Source organism: Mastacembelus armatus, chromosome 10 (assembly GCF_900324485.2).
Source record: "Mastacembelus armatus chromosome 10, fMasArm1.2, whole genome shotgun sequence".
Lineage (NCBI taxonomy): Eukaryota > Metazoa > Chordata > Actinopteri > Synbranchiformes > Mastacembelidae > Mastacembelus > Mastacembelus armatus.
The window spans coordinates 16,818,978-16,836,674 of NC_046642.1; the positions used below are offsets into that span (position 1 = coordinate 16,818,978).

Sequence of the window (17,697 nt, forward strand, 5' to 3'; positions counted from 1 at the left end):
TCTTCCCCAGTTCAGTTAGTGTGAAGACTGTTTATAGTCTCTAGTGTGAGTTTGCATCATGTTTTTGAGCTCTGAACTCAACTAAGATTGTTTAATATGTTGTCACCTTGAATAACAGGCTTCTATAGATGAAAACAAAGGTATGATTCAGTGATGACCATCCAAGATTTTCATATAACTCACCCTGGTGAGAATAATAGCTATCTTGTGTAATGAACTGCACTGTGGTAGACAGTATACAGTGTTTTACAGCACCATGAGCATAAAAAGTTTTTCATGCTTTGGAAGGAGAAATGAGCCCAGTTTGCTATTGTAATTCTTCTGATAAAGTTGCTGCTGATGCTTTGAATATTCCTAATTTTTAAAAATAGATGCTATGAAGGAGGCACTACATATTTCCTAATAGCCAAATTCATATTTTTCTGTTATTATAAGAACACGATGACGACCTCAAAAACAGTTTTATATAAATATAGAAATATTTATGTGCTTTCTCTGTAAAAGATGCTATCGATATAAAATGATTATCATGCAGTTATCATAAAAGACCAGAAGAGGGCAGATGTGTCTCACAACTACAAGTAGTCTGGGAGGAAATCAGGATGATGAATTAATCTGGTGTACCCCTACGCTGACATCAGGTTTAAAAGGACATTAGGATAAATTGCATGAGATGCCAGCTTGCAGTGTGTTATTGAAGATGTTACTACACATTTTATTTATCTATGTAGTTCTGGCTGAAGCTGATCAGAACCATGGACAGATACATTCAATTCAGGACCCTGGACAGCGCCTGACACAGGGTTCAGCGGAGGATGAGGCTTCATTCACTAGTCACAGGGGAGAGAAACTGTATTTGTGGCAGCCCACAGCTTACACTAAGTAGTACGTCTTTAATGGAGGGCTGGCAAGTAAGTGCAAGGTGGTTGTTGCCCTGTGCTGCCCTACAAACCCACAAATCTATAGGAAGGAATATTTCCTTGTTTATTTACTCTAACACATGGAAGTTGAATGTACAGCACAAAAAGCTGCATTTTTTTAAAGGACTTCAAGATGGTCAGACTTTACATGGCCATAGTAGCATTGGTCACGCTTCTTCCACCGCACCAGTGTCTATCTGGGATTTCCTCAAACTGTTGGAGGCGGAGTGGGGTAGATGGGAAAGAAGGACGATTTCGCAATCACCCGCCCACTACGAGGATGACGTCACTGCACAGAATCTACGTCAGACAGGGGGTAAAAAAGGAGGAGCCATTACTTAACCCTTCCTCTAGGCTGCAAATCAGCTCAGCGAAAGGTGGGGAAACGTGGAGTATCCAGCAACACCCGGACTAATGGCATTAGGTGTTCTGTCTCCCCTCCGGCTCCAATCGAGGGAAGTCGTGATTTGTGATTTGAGCTGAGGTCATCCTCTGCTCTGATTGGCTGAGACAATGTAGTCATAAACTAATACACACGAAAAAAAAAAAAAAAAAAAAAAACTCACGAGCTCGTGACCAGATTTCAGTTAAATAGTCAGAAATGACCTGGTTACTTTTTAGGGACTAATACTTAGAAAATCTAACATTAAATGTCTCTTTTATAATAGTTAAATAGTTCCGCGTTTTAAACGGGTGAATAACTCTGAAAGACCAGGCCTATAATCGCGTGATGTTCTTTACAACCCAGAAAATATGCAAATAAATACACAACACAGCTTCCAGAAACTAAATCAAACCACCCCCTTACTCAAAATGGTATCACCCTTATGTCACACTAATGTTGGCCAATGCAGGTCTAATCGTATTAGTATTGGCATGTTACACATAGTAATACTGACCCGTTTTAAACGTTTCCCAACACTTTAGAGGCTATGAGAAAATGTACTCTTAGATTATGGTCTCCTAAAAAGGTGGCAGTAAACTCTATGTCGTTGTATTTGTGTAGGAGAGTGGTTACATTAATGAGCAGTTCTGCAGTATGCTGCTCCTCTACCAAGATGGAGTCCACCAGAACCCATCTGGGCCAACAGGCGAAGGAAGATATTAGTTTTAGCATCATTTCATTCCATTAAAGTTCATAGACGAGAGACAATAATTTTGACAATAACCCAGAAAGCTTAACACAATGTACTATTAGCAGGATTTATGTTACTCCTGCACTCACGTTATATAATCTGTCAATATGGACACAGCTGCAATAGAAAAGGGACAAGCTGACATGGTGTGCCTCTCTTAAGCTCATTTCCTTTGCTTTACCACTTGACATCTAGGGGTGATCAATAGTGGAGAGAGCCAGTGATAGCGGAGAGAAAGGGGGGGGGCGGAGGCAGGGGGGACGTGATAGTCTCAGCCGCACTGTGAAGGGGGCCGTCCCTGTTGGTGGAGATCAGCCCGAGGAAGGCCCACCTAGTGATCATTTGAAGATATCAGCCATTAAGAGTGTGTGACTGACTCATAAGGTGAAGTCGAAGGCTAATTTGTAAATAGGTAAGTGCTCGTCTTCGTTCTTGCGATTCTTTTATTGATGTTGTTTTAATCATATAGAGGTCACCACCACTGAAATAGCAGGCATGCGAGCGTCGTCAGTGGAAGACTGGTTTGCACCGTGTGTAAAAATAACTCACAGCGGATAACCTACATATCTGTCTGATTAGTCTTGTTTGTTTGTTTGTTTTTTCTTCCTCTCGTGTTGTTAGTCATTGCGTTTGGAAGATAATGCTCAGGGAAAGATATTCACGAATGCAAACGTGAGAAATGCTCGACATCGTAAACTGGTGCGTGTCGTAAAGGCTTGACCCGCCACATCCAGGATGGGACGCTGAAGGTTCGGTGTCTGGTGCGTGGATATTAATTAGAGCAGTGACACCGCAGCCTAATCTGATGTATCAGAACGTTTCCCTGCGTGTGATCGGACAAGCTCACATTACATCCAAGTACTTCCACGTTAAAACCGGGATCATAGTGCACACTGGGCTTCCCTTCCCCCAGCAACGTTGTGTAGCTCTTGGCAATAAATGCATCTCCTAGTATAATATTCTGCACAGCCTCTTAAAAAAGGCCTGCGCGCTCTCACAGGCGCAGCCCTGTCATCTCGCTGCCACTGAGAGTAGCATTTCAGGCGAGCAATAATTAATGAGAGCCTTCACAATTAACCATTTCATTGAAATCTTTTTGCCTTTAAATATTTCATGCACTGTCGCAGATGTGAAAAAGGGGGATGAATGCATGAGTGAACAGAGGGGGGGTTTACTACAGCCTGATGGCTGGGCTGCATCTGTCAGGACCGACCACAGGAGGCGCTGCTGGCTTCTCTTACCATAATGATCTTAGCTTAGAGTGAAGTCCAGGGGGCTTTGTAGAAATAATATACTATAAACTGCTTATTAACAATAAGAATCATCAGCCGTCAGTCATGAGTGAAAATGAGCTAAAAGCCACTTGTGGGAGCAGTGATCGCAGTGATGGTGACTGACAGCATGTGTGGTTCATCTCTCCACAGTAGCTCAGCCAAAATGGATGTGTTTATGAAGGGTTTGTCTAAAGCAAAAGAGGGGATGGCTGTGGCTGCAGAGAAGACCAAGGAAGGAGTTGCAGTTGCGGCTGAAAAGACTAAAGAGGGAGTGATGTTTGTAGGTAAGATCACCACAGAATCATACACAGGCCCATTAAAGGTTGATATATAATACATTATAATAATACAGTCAGTTATTTTACTGGCTGCATTTAATCCAGCTTCTCTCATTCATAAAAATTCTCATTCATTGTTTACTGCTGTAATACATTAATAGTGGTACTCACATTCTTGGTATTCATATTCTTGGTTTTCTCTTCATCAGTGCATGTATTTTGTTGGAGGTAATATGTAGTGTAAGCTGTAATGACTGATATTTCATGGTGTAGAGCATGGTAAAGTACAGCCGTATGCACGTCTTCGGTAAATTCAGGGGCGTTTATCATACAGCAGCAGCAGTCATCTATTTAATCAGTCAACCTTTCAATTGTTCAGTATTTTTGACTAAGTAATGTAAGCTGATGCAGTATATGAGTAATCAGCTATTTTAGCCACCATATTAAATACAACCCACAATGAGATAATGAGTTATTTTGAAATAGATCATGTGATTTGAGGCTCTGGATGTCCTGGGTCACAGGCGGAAGATGGGAACCAGTGTGGGGGTGGGGCAGCAGGATGGTGGGAGCAGCTCTTGCTACATGTCATGGCCTTGGATAGCAGCAGGTTTTAACACAGTCTCAGCCTGCAGTCATCTCAAACAGGCTAAAGGCCTCTGGTTTTGTCCTTTTCTGTGCAGCATAATTTGTAATGGGTGCATTACAGATGTCTGCACAGACTAATGCCTCTGTCTAATATGCTTTTAAAGGGCAGTTGCCTCAGATTTACTGGCCCAATCAGTTTCACTTGCTTCAGTCCATGCTTTTTGATTAAACACATGTCAGTAGATAGAGTCCAACTGCACAAAGGAACTGAAAAAACCTTGTCTCAGTTTCTTCAATTCACAACATTAAAAAAGACCAATTTTGACAGTCATGTTGCATTTTAAGTTCTGTTTACTGCACTTGTAAAGACAGTGCCATGTTTTCTCTACTTTTCTCTCTTTCTTGGCAAAAATTTTGGATTATTCCTAAATGATGTCAAATAATTATGAAATAATGAAATTTTACTGTCATGATAACCACTGCTGTAATTAATACCAATCTCAGTAAATTTAAATGTTAAGCAAAATTATACTTTAATTAAGACCTAATTTAATTTACTCTATCTAATTTTAGTTGTAATATGTTTAGGGCAACAACTAATGATTATTTTGAATCTAAAGGTTATTTTCTTGAGTGCTCCATTAATCATTTGGTTTGTAAAATATCAACCAGTCCCTGGTGACATCTTCAGATTGCTTGTTGTGTCCAAATAAGTCCTGAATATTTACTATGTACAGTTACATAAGATTTTTTTTTTTTAAATCATTCAGATACTGGAAGTGGGTGTGGCTTGAAGAGTCACTATGAACTGTTGAACAGTCATTAAAAAGAGGTTCCAATTATTTGAGTGTTTCAGCTCTAAATGTGTCAAATGTCCCACAGTTAAGTGTAATTAATATCACTTATTGTATTATACTTATTTACTTGTGACAAATGTCCCCATGGTAATTCATTGCTTTCATATTGGCTGGCTTTGTTTGTTACCCTCCAGATAGTGTTTCAGAGGTGAGTGAGGGCAGGTAAAGAACAGGTGACTCAGGAGACCCAGAGCTGGACAGGGGCCCCAGAACCTGCCAGCCATTACAGACATTGATTTTGTCAGTGTTGAGCTGTCAGAGGACCTAACTTTCAACACTGCTGGTCCTTCTACAGTGTAAAGCTTGTGTCACTGATGTGGGTACATTTAAAGACATGTACGGACTTCCAAGAGAATTTGTTAGATTTGTCACAGCAGTAGAACTGAACACATGCAAGCTCATTTTCACCTTTACACCTCATCTTACTGATTTCCCTGTTGTACAGAAGAAGGAAAAAGAGCACTTCTGGGGTATCTCTTTGCTTTCTGTGTGCAGCTCATTGAGCATGGTGTTGCCCTAAAAGGCTGTGCCCTTCTTGGAGGAGGGGTAAGAGTGATCTGATTAGGCCTGTGGTCCACCTTTTGACAGCTGCTGCTGCTCACTGCCTACACAGCTGGACTGAGCAGTCAGCTTCAGAAAGGCAAAAAGGAGGGGTAGAAATGTGAACAGTCTGCTCTACTGTAGATGCCTTTTAATGTCACAGCAGTCGCCTTCATAGAGCATCACTGTACTCAACTATGACAAGGGGAGTATGTTATAAAAGCAATGCAATTACATTGGTAAAACCTTACAGTCACACCAGACTTACAGTTTAATTTAACAATTACTGTTGTTACTATGATTTAAGCTACATTCTGAAATTTAATCACAAAATCCTAACAATAACATACATTTATGTTTTTGTGTATTTCTACCATATAAGGTGACTCAAGTCTTTTCCTCTCACAAAGCACTACAATTTCTGATAATCCCTGTTTTTTTACACTTAAATGAGTTTTCAAATATTATCATCACAAGCTAACTTTTATTCATTAAGGGAAACGTTTGACATTGTGCAGTGACTGCACTTCACCGAAATGGCTTCTTAAATGGATGGATGCATGTCTTAGACGTATGTCTTGCTTTGAAGATTACCTTTTTATAAAGATGGTTCTGTTCTTCATCATTTCCTCTATCCTCTGTTGGCTTTCAAAGGCCCTCAGGGACCAGCAAGGCACGTGACTGCTGCACGGTAGAGTGAATGACAATGCTTGTGTGATCAGGAACAGTGGGCACACAGTAGTACAGCGTAGATGGATGAGATCTGCCAAAGGTTAGAGAATTTAACAATAAAGTGGATGCAGTTTAAACCAGCTTCAAAGTTTAATATCTCCTCACAACAAAAGTACCAAGAAAGACAGGTGCAGAAGCCAAGCTCGTCCTCTCGTGAATCCAGAGCTGTGGCAAGCTGTGAATAATAAAGAAAACTGATATTGTGTTACTTATATCAAAAATAATTGGTGACAGTTCAGAGTTAATTACAGTTATTTTTCACAGTTTATCATTTGAGCAGTTGTGAATAGGAGGTTTCAGTGTTGTGTCTTTGAACTAAGGCCTTTTGTTATGTCAGCCTACTGCAGCAACAGTGTGTTATGAATCATGCTCTCAGATTGGGAAAAAAAGAATCCAGCCACCCAGAACTTTGTATTTTAATGATCTAGAAGGCTGCAGGACACTTAGAGTGAATGATACTGTTGGTTAGTTTCAGCATACAGTAAAGAACCCATGAGCACCTACAGTAGATTCTCTATTATATGCACACAAAAATGACTGATCTTGAGTATGTTACATGTCAGTGGCACTCTTCTACAAGGGAACCTACACCTTTTCTAACTCATTTCTCTTTTTTTTATTAACTCAGGTAGCAAGGCCAAAGACAGCGTAGGCACAGGTGAGTCCCCCGTCTATTAGTCAAATCCTAACATTATTATTGTTGAAGTTCAACTAAGAAGCTTAGTTTCATTACAGTGAAAAGACATCTGCTGTAACTGGAAAATGGCAAATTCATTATGGTGATGAGACAGGGTTTGTGTGAGACTGGTCATTAAAATATAAAAAGGCCTGAGATCACGCGTGTGCTTTTAATCTATTGAAGTTGTTACGTGTGTGTGTGTGTGTGTGTGTGTGTGTGTCCATGATGCCTGTGTGACTCTGCAGTGGCTGAGAAGACCACTGGGGCTATGGGGAACATTGTTGCTGCCACCGGCCTGGGGAAGAAGGACGAGTTCCCTACTGACATGAATGTAAGTATAACCATAAATCACCATTAGTTTTATTGATTAAGCTGTAATTTCTTTCTGATTGTGTTGTCAGGGTTATTTCACAACTTTCAGGCTTTGGGATTTACCCTCCAGAGCGACACAAAATCCACAAATGTTTTTTACAGGTTGAAATGTGTTACTTAGTAAGATTAAACTTAAACTTCATGTGTAAAGTAATGTAGCAGCCGACTGTTAAGATTCTGTTATGCTTGCACGCGTGCCAGACAACAACTGAAAGAGAAAAAAAGACTCTGTTCCAGATCCAGCACTCACTTACAGCTGGCAGCTTCTTTTAAGATATGTTTATTAAAGCCTGGACAGGTTGTAGCAGAGCCAAGTGTAAAGGACGTGGAAAAACACAGGTTGATGCATCTGCAACTCATTCCAAAGCAGAGTCTGAATTTCATCTATTTTGTTCATTTCTAACAATTTACTAGTAGTTAAATTTCTCTTATTTGAGTAAACATAATCATGGATCAAGGTGAGCAGGTTTTTCTTCTTCTCAATGACATACATATAGTTAAAAGGAGAAAAACATCATCCATTTACATTAAGTAAAAGAACACTAAGGTCTTTACACGTGTTTGATTGGAGTAACATAAGGGTTCTTGGAAGATAAATGGCTGTTCCATACAATCTGCACTATACATTTAGACAGCCTTTATGCTGTAATATCACTTCATTATGTTGAAATGTCCAGATGTTTTTAGATGAGCTGAATGGTCTCTCTGTGGGACTGTCAGCTGTCATCAATACACACCGTTTCCATTATTGACATTTGAGTGACACGTATTTTATTCCCCTGTGTTCTTTGCATTAAATGATCTTTCGCTGTCGCTGCACTGAAACCTCATCCTGGCTTTAGATTAGATTAGCCAGCTCACACCCTGCTGGCTAATCTAGAAAATCTGTCTGCGTGAGTGATACAGCTACACCTTGACAGCACTGCTGACGTTAATATCATATGTGCGGATTTACCTTTGGTTTAGTTTTAGTTTGTGCTGGGCCATACATCAATACTCTTTTTCACTATATCCTGCTAATATTTGAATGCTAAAAATGCATTTGTTTGTGAAAAACTGCACTCAATTGTCCATTCACACAGACATTAAATTTATAACACTTAAAAAACGTAAATTATTGTTTTACAAAGATAAATGTACTTAACTCTTTATCTCAACTGAATGCAAATGTGTGACCAATCAGACACACAGCTTATCTTGTCCCTCTTTTATGGTATAATCAGACAACCAGCATTTTTATGTTGACTGTTTTTTCAGGCAATGATCCATCTGATTAGGTGTGTCTCTGTGGTGATTTCCCATTGCGCAGCGTTTAAGGCCATGCTAATCATGTCAGTGGGCTTACAGCAATAACACCAGCTTGATACTCCACACAGGATTACGGGCTGTTCTTTTCTGACCTAATTGACTTGATTAGTGCTGGGTTTAAAAATAAATGTGTGGTGACCCACTAGCTTTGTTGTCAGGGCTCGTATGTAGTTTCAGATGAAGCAATGATGGAGGCGGTCTCCAGTGCCCACATTCATAGCAATAAGGAAACATGTAACTGATGTAATATCATCCTGTTATAAATACTCAGAGGAACATCAATTATGTATTAGTCCACAGCTGTAAATAGTCCTCAGCAAATGCAATATACGCTTCTGTGTCTTTGAGTAATATTTGCTGAAAACCTCAGTGTGCATTGATTTTCTCAACAATAAATACCCAGTGAACAAGGCTACAGCCATGCTCCCATCTTAGTTGTGTTTTTGCTACAAGCTAATATCAGCATGCTAGCATGCTCACAAGGTGTAATGTTCATCATCAAAGCAAAGCTTTCCCAGTTTTTCCCTCATGTCTGGATAGCACTTGATTAAAAAAAAAAAATACAGGTAATAACAAAATTTACTGTAATTCCACCTGAGGGGAACATAAATCGTTTTACTAAAATTTCATAGCAGTGTCTCCAGTAGTCGCTGAGATATTTGTCTGTACTGAAATGTACTGACATTGCCATCGCTACATCCATGGTGCTAACATGAACAAATGTCTACATGGTCATATAACTTCATTTGCCATTTAAAAAGACTCTTTTAACCATCAGGACAAAAAGAAATCTAGGCTGCATGATGAAAACTGTGTCAATACCTTTTTCCCTTTGGTGACTCCTAATCTAAGCAAATATGGTAGCTAGAAATGGAATATGTCCTCAAGCTGCAATGCTCAGTCGAATTTTCACCAGATTTTCACTTATATTTGTGTATATTGATGCTACTACGTTATTTTATACAGAAAGAGCATGGGATGTGTTGTTTTTCCTGGGTGTCCTGGAGAGGAAATAGAGTCATAGTTTGAGAAAGAGGTTAAAAATTTAGCAATGACTACAAATGCATGTCATGCCTCTATGGATCCTTCCTTTTCTCATCTCTCTTTCTCGCTCTCCGCAGCCTGAGGAGTATGGGCAGGAGGCCATGGAGGGCCAGGGAGAGGGAATGCTGGAGGCAGAAGGGGAGACATATGATGAGTCCCAGCAGGTAATCAGCCTAGAAGACATAAAACACATACATGTCTCAGCTCTACAATAAATTCTCTTCAAAATCTGTAAGCTGAGGATTGCATTCAGGGATGAGTCCATTCACTTACAGTCGATGGATGCTCATCAGTATTCACCAGCTTTGCATGATTACTCATTTTAGCTGTATTGCATTTCAATAACCCTCCACACTTGCCCTCCACTTCTGTCCCACACAAACACTACAGCTCATGCTAAGGTAATTCTTTTCTCTGGAAATGAAAACACAGGGCTTAACAGGCCAACTGCCACATATTGAGTACAGTGAAAATAGCACCACCTACCTACCCTGAGTGCTCGGTGTGTGTGTGTGTGGTTGTGTGAAGGATGGATGCGAGTCTGACACAGATCGCTATTTTTGGAATTTGGCTGTCAGGGCTGTGACAAGCCATACAGAACCTATTGCTTTGAAAACAGATTTTAAATAGCTATAATACTATATAAAACTATCACCCAATGCATATAATGTTGATATGACAGTTTTACTAGCATATGTGTTTTAAAACTGAAAGCTATTATATTCTTGGTGAATATTAAAACTTTCAGATTTAATATGAGATTTTACATTATCTCTATAATGTTCAGTTTATTCAGCACATTTGATTGGATTTTCTTTTTCATTCCCACTTACAGCCTCCATCAGTAGATTATTGCATTCATCAGTTAAAGAAATAAAGTGGACATATTTCCTGAGATACAAATTAAAAGTGAATTTCTCATATACTGTAGCTTCTATCATCCATGTCTTTCTCCAGCCCTCTCTCGTACTCCTCCGCATTTCTTTCCCCTCCCCCATCCCTTGCTAGAGCAATGTACAATCTCTGTCTGAATGGGTGTGGCGATGACGTGCTCTGCCTCCATGCATTGTGGGTAATGTCAGGGTCTCCCTGCATTGCTGTAAATATGGAGTCTGAGGGCTACAGGGTGAGATTTGGAGATTATAATTCATTTTGGCCAATATCGCACTTCATTTTGTGCCTACTTCAGATGACCTAAGACTATTGCACATTCCCGGGGGCTGTGTAAATATTTCTGTGATCATGCATGAGGAGGAAGTGTGTACAGGGTTGCAAAGATGCTCACGACACGTCCTTGAAGCTGTTGTTGGCTTGTGCTGCCCTCTGCAGGCCAGAGAGAGACATTGACCCAGCAGGGGAGCTCAGCTGTGACATCATTACCCTCAGCAGAGAGCTATCATGTGCTACCAGGAGTCATATATATTCTTCTTAAACCGAATTAAGTTGAATTTCATCCACTTAAGTTTTAATTAGAGTCATACCCCTGGAGCTTCTACGTGCTGCAGATGTGACTCTCTTTTCTCTTTTCCTCTTTCTCCAGGAGAGCCAGGACTACGAGCCAGAAGCATAAGCCAAACATCAGCCCAAGTCACCATCCAACCAGCAGCACAATAATATTTCTAATAATGAAAAGGACAAATACTGAAAATATTACAATTATACCCTCGTTGCAAAAAAGAAAAAAAAACAACAAAGACAACCATTACCACTGAAAAATGTTCTTCCTTCAAAACAAATCTTTTATTATTATATATTGTAAATGTCATTAATGTAATGTGTTGGGTGTAGGTATTTATTGAGATGTAGGATTTGTCCTCTCAGTCTCATTTCCTTGATTCCCTCCCAATGAAATGAGACCAGAGTCAGGGCTTGTGACTTGTACTTATGTGTATCTGTATTTAGAAATGTGCAATAGATGTTCACCATCTTCCAATGAGACTTTGGGGGTGGAAAAAATAAATATGTCCGGTTGCAAGCAGATATGAATACAATAATATCCTCTTAAGTGTCGACAATGCCTGTTTGTGGGTTTTTTTTCTCTTTTTGCAATTCTTTGGAAATTAATTTGAGCATTTTTGAAGTAAGAGTTTTTTTTACATTGTATCTTTATAGTTGCTTGTGAAATCATTCCAGTAAACTATGTTAGAAATGGAGTATACATGTTTGTGAGCGTGTGTTTGTGTGTATTGAAGATTTTAACAAAGTCAGTATATTATGTCTTGAAATCATGATGGTTGTTATATCAATATGTGCTTTAAATTGCAGGACTTGTCAATATAAAGGTTTATGTGTTAGGCCAGACATACAAATCCTCTGTAAATAAAAAGTAAAAAAGGAATCAATTTGTTAGTGTTGTTTGATAGTGACATTGATTTCTTGTTAGATTTTCAACTTTTTGTAACAAATTCTGGTTTCTGTTTATGTGGTTGGTTGTGTTTTTGTTTGTTTGTTTTTGTTTTTTGTCTAAATGAAGATGTATTATGCATCGTCCTGGCATATTTTCCTTTTTGCTCACGCTTGTCTAGGTGGATTGATTTCAGGATGTGTAGAATCTGCTGATTGGGCTCTGGCCCCTGGCAGGACGCTCCATAGTTGGGATGCCAGTCTGAGCTGGCCCCTTTGAGAAGGTTTTGTTCGGGTTAATCTATCTGGAACGTGCAGGCTCTGTGCTGTCCGGCTCAAACAGAGGGTATTAAACAGCCGCTCCCACCGCTGGCAGCTCAGACGGATGTGTGGACACTGCAGGGAGCAAGACCGGAGCCATGGCCTCGTTCAAGAAGTCCTTTGAGAACCTGAAAGGCACAAGCCACTCGGCAGTGAAGGGAGTCACAGACACTGCAGGTACAGAAATAGGCCTATGAGATGATGTATGGCATATTTACATCTGGTAGCAAGAGAATAATTTCTTCAATAATGTACCTACTTGTAAATAAATTGTTTTGTCATAATTCGTGACTGTTTAAAATGTTTTTACATGTAAAGTGCTTTGAGAAGCTACATGTTTAAGCCATTTATATTTTTTTGTAATGAATTGTAAATTGTTAACTGCTCTAGTTTTTCCCCCTGAGGTCAGTCGCTCTAAGTCCCTGTGATGTGTTTCCAGTGCAGGCAGCGGAAGAAGCTGTGCAGCAGGTGGCAGACTCGTCCAAAGAAACAGCCAACATAGGTAAAAGTGGATATATTATTTGGAGCAGTGAAAGAATAAACTGTCTGAGGAAAATAAAAATGTTCCCAAATCAAATCTTTCATAGTTAATGAAAGATATGACAGTGCATGTAAGAGAAGTGGTAAGAGAAGTTTGATAGTTGTCATCAAATTGTGTAGTCTGCAACTTTTATCAGCCTGTTAATGTGGGTTTACTGTATAGCTTCCTGACTGTTTCTCCTCTGCGTGACTCTTTGAAGCTGCTGAAGAAGCCAGCAGACAGACTCAGGCAGCCATAGGAAAAGCTGCAGACAAGGCAACAGACACCATCAAAGAGTTTGGACAGAAACTGGAGACCAAGTGATCATTTTAATATGAACAGTGCTAACCAGAGCCGATTTGTCTGCTATCCATGGGTTAAAAAAAGGCAATAATTTTGGAATGGAAGTATGTTGATATTATAATAGAAAAAATATAGTTAGACATATTTCCCCACTTAACTAACATTCCAAAAGAAATCCTTATAAAAGGTCTTTTTTAAAATTTCCTTAACCCATATTCTTTTGTGTTTCTTGTGTTATTATGAATTTCATATGTGACTATTATTGGAAATAAAAACACATACCAACTTGTTTATCAGGTTTATGCAATGTGATATGCTGCCACGTACAGTGGCGATAACACTGTCAGTAGCTGCAGAGGCACTGTGTCTGTGATGCATCCTGCTGTGTAGAGAGCTCATCAATGAATCACCATGGTCATTATTACTAACACATTGCTGACAAGAGGGCCTTTGGCAGGCTGATGACTCCTGATGAGAATGTGATCAGAGCTGTCTACCTTGGCCCTCAGCAGCAGCACACCTCCCTCCATCACACTACATGGTTGCTTGGCAACAGAGCTCTGCGGCGGCCGGGGATTGGTGGAGGCCTCTGAATTAATGGTGAGAACACTTCTGTCAGTACACAGTGTTCTGGCCAGGCTGCAGCCCACCACTACAGTAAAACCAAGAAAGGGAAGACTCTCAGAAATGAAAGAAATCTAAACATCCTCAATCCCACACAATTGCAGAGCCAGCAGAATAATGAGGCGCTGAGAGAGACATGTTGCAAAGTGGAGAGGTTGTACAAATATGGACTATGAAATATGGAGTATGAAAGACGTGATGGTTTGCAAGTGTTTATTTGTGTGGGAGGCACAGCTCTGCTTCCTCCAGGCTCCTTCAGCTGCTATCCTCTGTTGTCTTTGCATGTACGTTCACAGTTGCAGCAGTTGCTCTAATATTTCACAAATCTCTTCCACAAGACCTGAATTTGCATTACTCCTCTGCTCCTGTAATTAACCTGTGGTAAGGTGCTTAAAAGGAAGTGCTTTTTTTCAGTCTACTACTCCTCATTGATTTTTTTTTTCTTTTTACACTGAGTGGTCAAACAAATTTGGCCTTCACAAATGCAAAATGCTGTCTTACAGTTTTTTTTTTCATAAAGAAGAGAAATCCCTGTGTCGCATACTTCACCCTCCCTTCCATAGCCTTCACACCGATCACTTGTACCAACAAGAAAGCTTTTCTCGACAAATTATGTCTTCTTAAATTTCTTTTAAAAAGTCAGTACAATAATTCACAGGTTCATCTTTTTTGCACAAGATGTCATTGTGTTGCGATAAGAACCTGGCACTAATTACTATAATTTGCTGAGGATTAGCAAGCTGAACAGAGAGTTTGTCATTACATTACCACACACTGCTAGAACCCGACCGTGGTTTCCAGGGAAACTGGAAATGTGAAGCTTTTCAACAGACACAGCCACAGCTTAAAGAGCGAGGATTGCCTAAGATAGATTCTTCCAGAGACAAACCTGTAGCCACTGAAATCACAATCAATCAACAGGGGAGATGTATGGACAGATGTGGGGGTCCTGATCAACGCTGAGATTTGCGACGTTTGACCCAAATCTGAAAGAGAGTTATGGAGAGACTTCAGTCTGACTTGGGCTGCTGAGGTATGTCTGTTGCTGCAGTTTTTCATGTGTGTTTTCTCAGTAAAAATTAGAAAAGTACGCTGGATTCATGTGCATGTTTCTGGTTGTGTATGATTGTGGACTGAAACAGCGTAGAACAATAATTCTATTCTAGAACAATAACCTATGTGAATCTATTTTAGACAAAAATCAAGCAATACAATGTTTCAAATCTCAAATTTAGCTTTTAAAATGCTGTTTAATGAAGTGTTTAATGAAAGTAAATATCCCAGCTTACAGTGATGCTACGATACTAAAAAAGCATCTGAAGTAGTAGCAGTGATGTAACTCAATTACATTTTAGTGTTTGGATGCTGGACATCAATATCATATGACAGAATATTTTTAATTTAAAAAAATATATATACGTGTGTGTGTGTACTGTTTTCCATTTATGCTAGAGCTTGTTGATATAGTTACTCATTATAAATTGCACAAATTGTTTCAGCTCTCTCTTATGCCCTGCAGGTATTTCTGCCAGTTTACTGTGAATACAGAATGGGAAGTCTTAAGGACGAGATGAGAGGTCTCAGAGACGACCTCCAGCCATGTGAGAAGGCAGATGATGGAGAGCATCCAGGTGGCTCAGATGTTGCTGCTGTGCCTGAAGGACCTGAGATACACATGAGTCAAGAGTCCACAATTCAAGAGGACTGTCAGCCAGAGCTACATGTGTATGTTAACTACACTGAGGAGGAAGGAGGCAAAAATCCAACATCCAAAGATCAAGTCCTGTCAAGAGAAGATTGTGATACTAACTGTGTGCAAGTTAAAGATTTTGTTACTCTGACACAACAACCTGGAGCTGATAAATCAACAACAGCTACACACAATGACATGGCACTCTCTAATAATAAGTTCCTGAGTGATGGTGATGAAGAAGCTGAAATTCAGCCTGAAAAGGATAAAAGCGTGGGTCAAGACAGAGAAAATGAAAGTATCTTGGTACCTGTACCATTAACCCCAGACCCCTTTGATCCACGTTCCCCTGACCCACGCTCACCAGCTCCTTTTGGCCAGCATCATATGCGCACACAGGTGAGCCTGGAGGTAGTCCAATGTCACTCAGCAGCCACCAGCCCCATGACTCCTCCTGAGGGTGGAAATTCGTTCTTCTTTCCAGGTTCTTTTGGGAAATCTGGAGGTGTGGGTACTGACACTAGAGATGCTGAGCTACAGGTGGGTCAGCAGGTGGAGGTCTGCTCTGTTGCCACATCCCCCATGACCCCAAAGACACCATCAACCACATCTTTTCCAGAGCTTGTCGGAAGAGAGACAGTGCAGAAAGAGGAGAAAGTGAAAAAGAGTGAGGAGCAGAGGGAGAGTAGACAACAAAAGACTTCCCCTGTGACAAAAAGTCCGCCAGAGGCTGAGTCAGAGATAACTGGAGCTTCGAAATTTACTACATCAAAGGAGCTCACTGAAGCCTTCAACAAAAATACATCTCCAGTGAGCTCCACCAGCTGCCAGGCTATGGGGTTAATAGATTCACAAGTAACAGTGGAAGCTAGTAATCAGCACTGTAAGCAGCAGAGGATGGGAAGCATGGATCAAGACATTACAATCCTGGTGACCCACTATGGCAACAATGAGGAGGACGAGGAGGTGAAGGCTGAGGCATCATTTTGTTCCATTAAGCCAGAGATGGTCAAGATAGATGAATTTGATGAAGTGACTGAAAACAAAAGTGATCTAAACAGGGAGGATCGGAAGGAAAAGATCTCAAGAGAAACTGCTGCTCCTGACCAGGCTCAGGACACCACAATCACAAATCCTCCTCAAAACAAAACAGAGGAAATATCTGTTCATGTTAGCGAACAACCAACCAACAAAATCAAATCAGACAATTCAGATGTCAAAGAAAAAAAAGATGCATGTGAAGAGATGAAAGATGTGACCAAGCCTCCTGTCCCTGAATCTCCAGCTCCCTTTGGCTGCCACAATATCCGCACGCAGGTGAGCCTGGAGGTGGTGCAGTGTCAATCTGCAGCTACCAGCCCCATGACTCCTCCTGAAGGGGGACAGGCCTTCTACTTCCCAAGCTCCTTTGGGAGATGTGTGGCAGTGGCTGCAGAGACCAAAGACGCTGAGCTACAGGTGGGTCAGCAGGTGGAGTTTCGCTCTGTCGCAACAGCACCCATGACGCCACGAACACCCACGACCACGACTTTTCCTGAGATTAGGAAGGATGTCAGCATAGGGGAGAAGATTTTGGAGGAGCAAGAGGATGAAAAGGAGCAGGCTGAGGATGTCAAAAACAAAGTAGTTAAAGAAGAGGACAAAGTCACAGAAGGGAAAACAGTGGAAGCAGCTAAAGAGGAAATTAAGGAGGACATAAATTGTAAGGAGAAAGGAGAGGAGAAATGTGAAGAGCCAGTGCAGGAAGTGAGCTGGGATGAGAAGGGGATGACGTGGGAGGTGTACGGGGCAGTGGTGGAAGTGGCTGTTCTGGGCTCAGCCATCCAGAAACACCTGGAGAAACAGGTGAAGAAGCAGAAGAAACAGGCATCCATGCCTCCCCCTCCTCAGCCCACTTCCTCGGCCATGCCTCTTGCTTCAGAATCAACCCAGGGGAGTTCAGGGTCAGGTAAGGGCCAGGCGGGGAAGAGGGGGGAACGGGATGGGAAGGTCAGACGGCGGAGAAGAAACCCTTTCCGGCTCCTGATGGAGAACATGCAGCAGCCACACTGTTGCTCCAGGGCTCATACCACAGAGTGAGAGGAGAAAAATCAACACCTGGCTGGAAGAAGAAGTTCTGTGCTGGAAACCACATGATATCTGATATATGTGGCTGTGATACAGCACGT

The 17,697-nt window shown here is 40.9% G+C and overlaps 1 protein-coding gene across 1 annotated transcript; it reads left to right on the plus strand.

The window, feature by feature from the left end:
• The first annotated feature begins 2,338 nt into the window (after positions 1-2,338).
• sncb (synuclein, beta) lies at positions 2,339-11,976 on the plus strand. Its single transcript, XM_026330625.1, has 6 exons — positions 2,339-2,468; positions 3,481-3,614; positions 6,954-6,983; positions 7,250-7,335; positions 9,806-9,892; positions 11,269-11,976. Exons 2-6 carry the CDS (start codon positions 3,494-3,496, stop codon positions 11,296-11,298), a joined length of 354 nt encoding a protein of 117 aa, XP_026186410.1. The 5' UTR covers positions 2,339-2,468; positions 3,481-3,493; the 3' UTR covers positions 11,299-11,976.
• Positions 11,977-17,697: the final 5,721 nt, after the last annotated feature.

Coding starts and splice junctions, on each gene's coding strand:
- sncb (XM_026330625.1), top strand. CDS start 3,494: ATGGATGTGTTTATGAAGGGTTTGTCTAAAGCAAAAGAGGGGATGGCT. Junction 6,984..7,249: donor CAAAGACAGCGTAGGCACAG/GTGAGTCCCCCG, acceptor GTGACTCTGCAG/TGGCTGAGAAGACCACTGGG. Junction 9,893..11,268: donor CATATGATGAGTCCCAGCAG/GTAATCAGCCTA, acceptor CTCTTTCTCCAG/GAGAGCCAGGACTACGAGCC.